The 12,492-nt window shown below is 44.5% G+C and overlaps 1 protein-coding gene across 1 annotated transcript; it reads left to right on the top strand.

Moving 5' to 3' along the window:
* The first annotated feature begins 2,972 nt into the window (after window positions 1–2,972).
* LOC123088662 (endo-1,4-beta-xylanase 5-like) lies at window positions 2,973–5,157 on the top strand. Its single transcript, XM_044510898.1, has 5 exons — window positions 2,973–3,018; window positions 3,178–3,224; window positions 3,338–3,566; window positions 3,678–3,844; window positions 3,922–5,157. Exons 1-5 carry the CDS (start codon window positions 2,973–2,975, stop codon window positions 5,155–5,157), a joined length of 1,725 nt encoding a protein of 574 aa, XP_044366833.1.
* The last annotated feature ends 7,335 nt before the right edge of the window (window positions 5,158–12,492 follow it).

Genomic DNA, 12,492 nt, shown 5'->3' with positions numbered 1-12,492 from the left:
GTGGCGGCGGAGGGAAAATGCGGCATGTCCATCCAAGAAGAGGTGCCGTTGTATCCGCTTGATGCTACATTTTGAATTAATAAAATCGCCCTTTATCGAAAAAAAAAGAGGTGTCGTCGAGGCCGATAGCTTGCATGGGGTTACGTTTTTTTCCCTTCCAGTGAACGTTCGCTGGCTATTAGGGTCCTTACTAATTAACCTTAGGGGTGAGATAAGACCTAACCAGGGTTAACAATAGCACGTTGAGTCGTTGGCCCGCTCCCTCAAATCTTTGAAATGGGTGTTAGTATGATAGTTGGTGGTCACACACAATTTCAGAGATGCTGGAAGCCTATAGATTTGACAGAATCCTTTTGTATTTCCTCCTAGATTTTAGGATAAGAAACTGTTTAAGGACAAGTATACCGTGAGGCTCAAAGACCGAAAACCCATAAGCCACTGGTGCATCTTTATCACTGAACCCAAGTTCATTCAAAACTGATGGACACGAACTTGATACATACTTCTACGAGCAACATAGTCTTATAGAAAATCACTGTTCAAGAACTCATCCGATTAACCAGTTAATTTACCAATTAATCTCTACTCGTAGGATCACCAAGTTGCCAATAAACTGATAAATCATCCGATTAAGTGATTAAATGGCCAATTAACTTGTCGATTAGCCTATTAATTCCCAGACATGCCCTTGACCAGATTGACAAGGTGCTTGGGTCCCCACCACCTTCTATGCCCGACCATCCATGTGGACCCCACGTCCAGCCTCCCCCAGCGAGGACCGCCCCGGCCACAACGCTCACCACTCCTTGAACGTTGCTGCCACCTCTGCACTGGCCGTCCTCGCAAGTTTGTCACGCGCCGTTGCTGGATGCGACATGTTCGCCCGGATTAGGGTGGAGGGTGTGGGTGTGTCGCCGAAACATGGAGCCTGCTACTTACTTGTGTTGAACTATTGGGGACTAGCACGTCGCCAAGGTAAGGCGTTGTGGCTCACCTCCTTCACCGGCCTTCCACCGTCCCACTTCCAACGCATAGCTAGCTCCTCCGGCATGGATGAGGCGCCGATGCTTTTGGTGCCTCTCAAAAGGTTGTTGAGCCTACTCATGCAATCCAGTGCACAAGCTACCTATGACACGGCGACAACATCCGATTTGGCCGTGCAAAGCCCTTCATCAACCTGAATATGCCGCTCCGATGTGTTGCCCCACTGCTTCCCACAACACCTTTACCCGCCAACGTTGCAACCTCGGTAGATGTACTGCCGCAGACCATGCTCCTGGAGCTAGCTGAGCTGCAAGGCTGCCTAGCGAGAGTTGGGAGGATTTTGGTGACAACGGAGGCTCTTCTTAGCATGCTATCAATTGTGCCTCTGCTGGCCTAGCTTTGTGTTGGTTCCGCGAGTGAGGGTAAAACATACCTCTATGGTTGTTTCTCACCTTGTGCCAGGCCTTGAAGTCGCCCTCCTTTGTGATGTCTGCCTCTGGAAGGGAGGCTGTCATCGTGGCTACGGTTTCTCAAACCACGTTAGAACTTCAACAACTATGTGGGGTGCTTGTTGTGCCTCTTTTGATGGTGAATCTAGGGGCAGTCTCGCTTGAGGCCTCATCGCCCACACCACCATTGTTGGAACCCAACCAACCTCTCGCCTTCATGGAGCATGCAGGTATGGATTCTGTTGTGTTTCTCTCGCTGGAGTCCATTGTGTAGCTGGTTCAGAGGTTCACGAGGTCATTTCATCCAGTGCATTTGCACCTACTCGCAAGGTACTATCCGCATTAAAGCTTTGCAACTTTATTGCCAGCTTGGAGGCCGCTAGCCCTAAATTTGGCAAGACAACTGTTTGGCTCCTAACCGTGAGGGCAATTGAGAAGAGGCACGCTGGCTGATCCGCAGCCTGAAGGAGAAGTATTTTAGAATCAAAAGCAAGAAGAATGGCGGTATTAGGATGGCGTCTGCAGCTGTTTGATGGATGCAACGTCGATATTAGGAAGGCATCCACGACTGCTTGATGAATGCACCGTCGATTGGTGCTGTCCGATGTGTTGGTCTATGTATTGTTTTTTGGGTACGTTTGTGATGTGGTGATCCATGTGTCGGGGGTTTGTGATTGTAGCATGTTCCAAGATTAAGATACATTGAATTGAGAGTGCATTTTTTTGAATTGTTTGGATTGCTTACCACATGTATCACGTTGGTATGAATTGACAGTGCCCTAAGAATATGAGAATGCAGAATTGATTGGGTATTTAGGATTCCCCAAAGTTGGATGTCCGGTTGATTAGCTACCAAACTTTTATTTATTTATTATATGACAAAAATTCACAATATCTATTAGTATTGCCTTAATTTTGGTATACACTAATCATTTGCATGTATGCAAGTATTTGCATTATAGCAAAACATATGGTTTTTTAGTGGGGATAAAAAAGATAAGGACTTGATCTTCTGAAGCATCGTCAAGTCTTTCCGATTCTAGACTAAGCAGGTCGGCGTATGGGGACTTAGTTGCGAAGATTAAAGCCCACATGCTTATCAGGAAGATTAGAGCAAAATAGGATAGCAGATTGTTTGGCATTATAAAGTCAATGACCGGCCACGCGGCTTGGTGAAGGACCTCCTTGTATAGAGCAATTACTGCATCTGGATTGTAAATATGGAATAAAACTCCCTTTTCCCTGAAAAAAATGAAACAAGCCATAAGTAGCACGATTTTAATGCATCCGCACATAATGCATCCTCTTGCCTTGTCTTCCGGTTGAGCCAAAGATTTGTTTTATTTTTCGTTCGAGCTGACTTGAGTCAAAGATTGAAACAATTAGCAACACACCGCCTTGGCATTATCAAGCACGAATTAATTACCCTATGCCTATATATTCACCGGACATATTCACCTCTCTCCGTCAAGTAGAAGTGGCATATCCCTGAAAAAAAAGAAAAAAGAAAACAAGAAGCGACACACACTGGTGGTTACCATGGGGAAATTGCTCATTTTTTTGCTCTGCATTTCCCTGTTTGAAGGTTAGTTTTCCCAAGTTCATTTTACCCCAGTTTGTATTTCCAACACCAGGGAAGTTCCTTGCGGTTTGTTGTACTATATGTTTCAAGTTTTCACCGATTGCACATTGTAAGATATTCTAATGGCGTGACGCATCTCTGTTTCCCCCTTGCACATTGTAGGGTGGATGGTCCAGTCGGTTCCCTATGATTATACCGCGAGCATTAAGGCAAGTAGTACCTTTAATTTTTCTGCCAATTACTGGATCAGATATATTGTTGGATTAGTGTTCCTTCTTCTTATCTTGCAACTAAAGAATGTTGTTTTCATCTTGTTATCCAGTGCTTGGGCAGCCCGATACGAGCCCTGTACAAAGGCGGCATCATTGAGAACAGCGAGTTCAACAGCGGCCTGACGGGCTGGTCGGTGCCGTGGGGCGTGACGGCCAACGTGAGCAGCTCGCCGTCCGGCAACAACTTCGCGTTGGCGTCGGCGAGCAACAATGGCCAGCCGTCGCGCAGCGTCTACCAGAAGATCCAGATGGAAAGCGACCACCACTACTCCCTCTCTGGTAAACTCAAGCATACGTACTGCACCATCGTCATTTACTTGTGATCTTGTGATAGTACTGTACTATTTTCTTGTTGCTCATGTGCCCGTATATATATGGCTCCATGCACAGCATGGTTGCAGGTTTCGTCCGGCGCGGCGGTGGTGAGAGCCGTCTTCAAGGCTCCCAACGGCGCCTTCATCGCCGGTGGAGCCACCGTCGCCAGGTCCGGCTGTTGGAGCATGCTCAAGGGCGGCATGACCGCCTTTTCTTCCGGCCCAGGCGAGCTCTTCTTCGAGGTGGGTAGATTGATTACACAGGAATTGTTCAACGCCAACCAAGGAATTAGTATCTCTAACTAAGTTTGCATGTACAGGCCGATGGTAGGGTGGACATCTGGGTGGACAGCGTGTCTCTGCAGCCCTTCTCCTTCCCCGAGTGGGAAGAGCACCGCCGTCTGTCGGCCGGCCAGGCCCGCCGGAGCGCCGTCAAGGTGGTCGCCCGGGCCGCTGACGGCGTCCCACTGCCGAACGCCAACCTGAGCGTCAAGCTCCTCCGGCCCGGCTTCCCGTTCGGCAACGCCATGACCAAGGAGATCCTCGACATCCCGGCCTACGAGCAGTGGTTCACGTCCCGGTTCACCGTGGCCAGCTTCGAGAACGAGATGAAGTGGTACAGCACGGAGTGGATGGAGAACCACGAGGACTACACCATCGCGGACGCCATGCTGCGGCTCGCCGAGAAGCACGGCATCGCGGTGCGCGGCCACAACGTGCTCTGGGACACCAACGACACGCAGGTGTCGTGGGTGAAGCCGCTGGACACGCAGCGGCTGAAGGCGGCCATGCAGAAGCGCATCAGCTCCGTGGTGTCGCGGTACGCCGGCAAGGTCATCGCCTGGGACGTGGTGAACGAGAACCTCCACGGGCAATTCTTCGAGAGCAGGCTCGGCCGCAACGCGTCGTCCGAGGTGTACCAGCGGGTGGCGCGGATCGACCGGACGGCGAGGCTGTTCATGAACGAGTTCGGCACGCTGGAGGAGCCCTTGGACGTGGCTGCCATGCCCAGCAAGTACGTCGCCAAGTTGAAGCAGATACGCTCCTACCCCGGCAACCGCGGCATCAAGCTCGCCGTCGGCCTCGAGAGCCACTTCGGCACGCCCAACATCCCTTACATGAGGGCGACGCTGGACATGCTCGCGCAGCTCCGGATCCCCATCTGGCTCACCGAGGTCGACGTCGGCCCGAAGGGCGCCCCCTACGTGCCGGTCTACCTGGAGGAGGTGCTGAGGGAAGGCTACGGGCACCCCAACGTGGAGGGCATGGTGATGTGGGCGGCCTGGCACGCGCAGGGCTGTTGGGTCATGTGCCTCACGGACAACAACTTCAACAATCTCCCCGCCGGCGACCGCGTCGACAAGCTCATCGCTGAATGGAGGGCACACCCGGAGGGCGCCACCATGGACGCCAACGGCGTGACCGAGCTGGACCTCGTCCACGGCGAGTACAGCTTCACGGTGACTCACCCGTCGCTTGGCTCGCCCGCCGTGCGCACTTTGACGGTGGACGCGTCGTCGTCTGCGGTGGAGCACACTATAGACATCAAGGTGTAGGGACTAGGGATCGACACATACACAATACACAGCAGCTTAGTTTCATCTGCTATATACAATATATTGTTGAGAAGAAATATACAAATAAAAAGTTATCTTCAGAAATATCATCGCCACTGACGGTTACCTCTTTGATGGGGAGAACAAGTAGATGACCCGTTGCGTCCTTGGCATAGAGATCCACTGCAGCACGAAAGTTAAGTGAAGTATTTAAAACTGCAACTAAGAAGTTAAGCAACACTGTAGGCAGCATGTCTAACAAATGTCTGCCATATAAATCATCCCCAAAGGAACATTAGCATGAACTAGCAAAAGAGCCCGTGCGTTACAACAGGGAAAAATAAATAACACACACTCTTAACCCGACAATCATCACTGAAGAGTGAAGACCACAATAGTACATCTCCTTTATTTTAACGAGGCATCATATTTGTGTTGCAGCTTATCCTCCTTCTCACCCTCGCCGGCGATGGCTTCAGTGTTCACACAAATCAAAACGTGTTTGAATGTGGTTAATTCTAAGGCGTCTCTCTCTCTCTCTCTCTCTCTCTCTCTCTCTCTCTCTCTCTCTCTCTCTCTCTCTCTCTCTCTCTCTCTCTCTCTCTGAGAATCTGTTGTTTTCCTCTACGACGTTTTCCAGAGGTATGCATGTGTAGTTATCGATGTTTTCTTTTTTCTATATGGTTATAGTGGGTGTTTATTTGCAATCCGGATCGCCGCCGATACGAAAGAAAAATGGATCGTACGCTATAGATTATAAGTTTGCTTCCAAAATAATATTTAAAAAAATATTTAACAGGTAAAATTAACATCATATTCAGATTCCAATGTTAATCAAATTTTATATATAACATGTTAAAAATCGGAGTTACGGTCTAAAAGATATGGATGATTTAGAAAATCATTTGTTTGACTTAAATATGATCCGCAGATGAATTACCTAAAATGTCAGGGGGTTTCTTAAAAATGTAAAATAACGGTTTGAGTGTGACTTAAGTCCGGATTGCGGGTTGATTTAAAAAAACACAGTTTTTTTTGCAAAAAGGTGCTACGGACAGACGGGTAGAAGCAATCCGTGCTTTATTATTAGGTAGAGATAATCAAGAATGCATATATTTGAACAATATAAATGAATCAGATGTGAACGAACAAATCAAATCTAAAATATAAGCCAAAAAATAGCGTGCAACAATCTATGAACAAGTTTGAAGGATGTCTTTTGTGAATTACTTGGAAGTGAATACGTTCCTATTACATTTACTAATGATCGACAACGATGATCGTTTCCTATGTTTTCTCTATCAAAATTGTTGCCTATGTCTTTTTTTGGCGTGAGTACTCCGTTACGTTCTTGAGGACATGGGATAAACCTTATTGCTAGTCATCTTGTGAAATTGAATCTAGTTTAATATTTTGATATTACGTTGTGGTGTAATTCCCTAATGGTGGTATGTGTCGATGTCAAAACCGGCAGTCCTCGGGTAGGGGGCCCGAGCTGTGAGATCGGATTGATGTGTAACAAGAGTCTGGGGGACACAATGCTTTTACCCAGGTTTGGGCCCTCTTTAAGAAGGTAAAACCCTATGTCTTGGTCTTTGACACGTCTTCATCGTATCTACTCTTCTAAAAACTTTTGCTCTTGTTTTGCACTCTAATTTGCATGATTTGAGTGAAACTAACCCAGACTGACGTTGTTTTCAGCAAAATTGCCATGGTGTTGGTTTTTGTGCATAAATCAAAATTCTCGGATTGACCTGAAAATTTATGAAGAATTTTTATGGAATAATATAAAAAATACTGGTGGAAAAATATACAAGAGGGGGGCCACCTAGGAGCCACAAGCTCAGGGGGCGCGCCCACCCCCTAGGACCTCCAGTAACCCTAACTCCAACTCCATAAGTACCTATTCGCCAAAAAAACAGAGAGAAGGAAGCCGCCGCCACCTCCTGTTCTTCAACGGGAGGGATGATCTGGAGTCCGTCCTGGGCTCCGGAGAGGGGGATTCGACGCCGTCATCATCATCAACCTTCCTCCATCACCAATTTCATGATGCTCACCGTCGAGAGTGAGTAATTCCTTTGTAGGCTTGCTGGACGGTGATGGGTTGGATGAGATTTATCATGTAATCGATTAGTTTTGTTAGGGCTATCATTCTCATTGGGTTGCCTTCCAACAAGCGCTATTGTTTTGTGCCCCTAGCTAGGCATAATGCATAGATTTCAAGTATTATCATCTTTGGTTTCCAACTCCTCAATCTGACAACCATAATCGTTAGGTGTTCTAGCATATAGATTTTTGATAATCACGCTTTTAGGAACAAAGTCAAGAAACATATTTTTATAGATTGGTTCCTTATCAAATCTACAAAATTTGGGTGAACCCTAATCATTTTAAGACCTTCATTTTTGCTACTAGAAGTGGTACCCTTATTCTTAGGAGCATGTGTAGATTTGTAATTCTTATTGGTTGGAGTCTTTTCAATAGTTTTAATGGAAGAAAAAGCTGAACTCAAGTTACTAAAAACCTCTTCCGACTTATCAATCTGAGCGGGGCTCTCTTCTACCCTTTTGTCAACTACAGGTCCTTTTTCTTTTAATAGTTTAAGAGCATCTCCCGCTTTTGACCCAATTTTATTAGCAAGGTTATGGATCCTTTTATCCAAATTTTCAATATGTTCTTCAGTGAGCATTTTCTTTTCAATAGCATCTAGCATTTGCATAACATGCTCAAGAGTTAAAATCGTTTCATTGATAGCAATAGGTGGCGATCCCACTAAATTTCCCATAGCATTAAAAGCATCCAAGGTAGGGCATATCAAGAAATTCCCTCCAGTGATAGTATCAAGAACAAATCTATACCAAGTAGTAATGCCCACATAAAAGTTGCGACGGAGAATAGTAGTGGATTGCTTACAAGTAGATCTATTATGAGCACTGCAAATCCTATACCAAGCATCCTTTAAATTCTCTCCTCCCCTTTGCTTAAAATTGAGAACTTCATTCTCGGGGGTACACGTAATGGAGGAAGAACTAGCCATAACGATAAAGTAGACAAGCAAGATCTCAAGCAGACAAAAGATCGAACGAGAAAAAGGCAAACCAAAAGAACGTAAATAAAAAGGCAATATTTTTGTGCTTTTGCAAAAACATTTTAGAAGTGGGGGAGATGAAAACGCGAGGCAAATGGCAAATAAAGTAAATTGCAAGGAGATGAGGTTTGTGATTGGGTACCTGATAGATGTTGATGATGTCTCCCCGGCAACGGCGCTAGAAATTCTTCCTCATTGCTTGTATCTGCGTTGGTATTTCCCCGAAGAGGAGAGGATGATGCAACACAACAACGGTAAGTATTTCCCTCAGTTATGAAACCAAGGTTATCAATCCAGTAGGAGAACCAAGCAACACTATGTAAACGGTACCTGCACACAAGTAACAAATAGTCGCAACCCAACGCGTAAGAGGGGTTGTCAATCCCTCCCCGGTATTGAGATAGATAAAATTGTATGAGACTAGACAAATAGACCTAGCAAAAACACAAAATAAAATAAGCAAAGAAAAAGTGCAGCAAGGTATTTTTGGGTTTTTGGAATAATAGATCTGAAAATAATATGATAGGAAATAGACCCGGAGCCTGTAGATTTCACTAGTGGCTTCTCTCGAGAAAATAGCATACAATGGGTAAGCAAATTACTGTTGGTCAATTGATAGAAGAGAAAATAATTATGAGGATATCCAAGGGAATGATCATGTATATAGGCATCACGTCCAAGATTAGTAAACCGACTCCTGCCTGCATTTTCTACTATTACTCCATGATACGTCTCCAACGTATCTACTTTTCCAAACACTTTTGCCCTTGTTTTGGACTCTAGATTTGAATGAAACTAACCCGAAATGACACTGTTTTCAGCAGAACTGCCATGATGTTGTTTTATGTGTAGAAAACAAAAGTTCTCGGAATGACCTGAAAATCCACGGAGATAAGTTTTGGGAAATATAAAAAATACTGGTGAAAGAATCAAGACCAGGGGGCCCACACCCTATCCACAAGGGTGGGGGGCGCGCCCTCCCCCCTTGGCGCGCCCCCCTGTCTCGTGGGCCCCCTAACGCTCCACCGACCTCAACTCCAACTCCATATATTCTATTTCGCGGAGAAAAAAAATCAGAGAGAAAGTTTCATTGCGTTTTACTATACGGAGGCGCCGCCAAGCCCTAATCTCTCTCGGGAGGGCTGATCTGGAGTCTGTTCGGGACTCCGGAGAGGGGGATTCATCGCCGTCGTCATCATCAACCATCCTCTATCACCAATTTCATGATGCTCACCGCCTTGCGTGAGTAATTCCATCGTAGGCTTGCTGGACGGTGATGGGTTGGATGAGATTTACCATGTAAACAAGTTAGTTTTGTTAGGGTTTGATCCCTAGTATCCACTATGTTCTGAGATTGATGTTGCTATGACTTTGCTATGCTTAATGCTTGTCACTAGGGCCCGAGTGCCATGATTTCAGATATGAACCTATTATGTTTTCATGAATATATGTGTGTTCTTGATCCTATCTTGCAAGTCTATAGTCACCTATTATGTGTCTTGATCCGACAACCCCGAAGTGACAATAATCGGGATACTTCTCGGTGATGACCGTAGTTTGAGGAGTTCATGTATTCACTATGTGCTAATGCTTTGTTCCGGTTCTCTATTAAAAGGAGGCCTTAATATCCCTTAGTTTCCACTAGGACTCCGCTGCCACAGGAGGGTAGGACAAAAGATGTCATGCAAGTTCCTTTCCATAAGCACGTATGACTATATTCGGAATACATGCCTACATTACATTGATGAGCTGGAGCTAGTTCTGTGTCACCCTATGTTATAGATATTACATGAGGAATCGCATCCGACATAATTATCCATCACTGATCCAATGCCTACGAGCTTTTCACATCTTGTGTTTTGCTATTTACTTTTCCGTTGCTACTGTTACAATTACTAGAAAACTATTATCTTTACTTTTGCCACTGTTACCTTTATTATCATACCACTTTGCTACTAAATACTTTGCTGCAGATACTAAGTTATCCAGGTGTGGTTGAATTGACAACTCAACTGCTAATACTCAATAATATCCTTTGGCTCCCCTTGTGTCGAATCAATAAATTTGGGTTGAATACTCTACCCTCGAAAGCTGTTGCGATCCCCTACACTTGTGGGTTATCAAGACTAATTTTTGGCGCCGTTGCTGAGGAGCATAGCTCTATTCTTTGAGTCACTTGGGATTTATATCTGTTGATCACTATGAGGAACTTGAAAGACGAAAGAACCAAGATTTTTCCCTCAACTACGAGGGGAGGTAAGGAACTGCCATCTAGCTCTGCACTAGATTCTCCTTCTATTTTGAGTAAGCTTGCGACACCTAAACCTGCTACTGCCATGAATTTTGATATATCGCATGTTATTGATGATGCCACTTTTGCTATGCATGATACTTATGATGAAACTACTTCTGTGCGTGATACTACTTTGCCATTAGTTGAATTTCTTGATGAACAACTTGCTAGGGTTAGAGAGAATGAAATTATTGAAGATGCTATTATTGATGATAGTGATGATGAAAGTTCTCCCCCTGATTATGAATTACCTGTTGTTCCTGAGGGTTATGTTATGGATGAGGAAGCTGCTAGAGCTATTTTTGCTTGCAAAGATAGATATGATCTTAAAAGGTTATTAGCTAAATGGAAGCACAAATCTCTTAATGCTAGAATGAAACCTGACCCTGCTTTTGCTACTTCACCTATCTGTGTTACTGATAAGGATTATGAATTCTCTGTTGATCCTAAAATAATTACTTTGGTTGAATCTGATCCTTTTTATGGTCATGAATCTGAAACTGTTGTGGCACATCTTACCAAGTTGAATGATATAGCCACCTTGTTTACTATTGATGAGAAGTCTCGCTATTATTATATCCTTAAGATATTTCCGTTCTCATTAAAGGGTGATGCTAAGACTTGGTTCAATTCTATTGATCCTGGTTGTGTGCGCAGTCCCCAGGATATGATTTATTACTTCTCCGCTAAATATTTTCCTGCTCATAGGAAACAAGCTGCCTTGCGGGAAATATATAATTTTGTGCAAATCAAAGAAGAGAGTCTCCCACAAGCTTGGGGGAGGCTTCTATGATTACTTAATGCTTTGCCTGATCATCCTCTTAAGAAAAATGAAATACTTGATATATTTTATAATGGACTAACCAATGCTTCCAAGGACTACTTGGATAGTTGTGCTGGTTGTGTTTTCAGGGAAAGAACAGTCGACCAAGCTGAATTACTATTGAATAATATGTTCACTAATGAAAATAATTGGACAATTCCTGAACCAATTGAGCCAACTCCTGAGCCTATTCCAAAACCCACTCCTAAGAAGAGAGGTGTTCTATTTCTCAGTCCTGAAGATATGCAAGAGGCAAAGAAATCAATGAAAGAAAAAGGTATAAAAGCTGAAGATGTTAAGAATTTACCACCTATTGAAGAAATACATGGTCTTAATATACCGCCTGTTGAAGAAACACATTGTCTTGATAACCCGACACAGGTAGTAAAGGTAAATTCTCTCTATAGATATGATAAAGTTGAAATTCCCTCTACTAAATTTCATAGCCCATGCTTAGATGAATTTGATGACTTTATGGCTAGACAAGAAAGTTTTAGTGCTTATGTTGGTAGAGAATTAAATAATAATGCTTTCGAGATAGGACGCTTGAGTGATTATATGGCTAGAGTTAAAGGTGAACTTAAATTCATTAGCAAATATGCTTATATGGTTGCTGAAAGGATCGAGATGGACCTAGAGGGGGGGGGGGGTTGAATAGGTACAAATACAAATTTTAATTATCCCTTAGCAATTTTAGGCAATGATGCGGAATATGAAGGTGAGCCTAACAATTGCAAGTGAGTACTAAGTACTAAGCAAGTAACACAAGCACACAAGTAAGCAACCTCAATATGATGTAAGTAAGTGCAAAGAGACAAGTAACCACTAGTAGAGAGTTAGGGTTAGGAATAACCGCAACTCTGGGAGACGAGGATGTATGCCGATGTTCACTTCCTTGGAGGGAAGCTAGTCACTGTTAGAGAGGTTGATGTTACCACGAAGGCACACCAACGCCACGAAGGCTCACCCTATTCTCCCTTTGAGACAACACCACGGAGGCGTTTCTCAACCACTAATGGTAGACCTTGGGGTGATCTTCAAACCCTTACAAACTTTCCGGGGGTAATCACAAAGGTTGATTCCTCTCCGAAAGACTCCTACCACCTAGGAGTCTCCAACCTCCAAGAGTAA

Source organism: Triticum aestivum, chromosome 1B, assembly GCF_018294505.1.
Source record: "Triticum aestivum cultivar Chinese Spring chromosome 1B, IWGSC CS RefSeq v2.1, whole genome shotgun sequence".
In the NCBI taxonomy this organism is placed as follows: Eukaryota; Viridiplantae; Streptophyta; class Magnoliopsida; order Poales; family Poaceae; genus Triticum; species Triticum aestivum.
This window is presented reverse-complemented; position numbering and strand designations above follow the sequence as displayed.

Excerpts from the sequence above, each read along its gene's own strand:
- LOC123088662 (XM_044510898.1), top strand. The coding sequence starts at position 2,973 with ATGGGGAAATTGCTCATTTTTTTGCTCTGCATTTCCCTGTTTGAAG. Across the intron at positions 3,225-3,337 it reads ATTATACCGCGAGCATTAAG|TGCTTGGGCAGCCCGATACG; the intron begins GCAAGTAGTACC and ends CTTGTTATCCAG. Across the intron at positions 3,845-3,921 it reads CAGGCGAGCTCTTCTTCGAG|GCCGATGGTAGGGTGGACAT; the intron begins GTGGGTAGATTG and ends TTGCATGTACAG.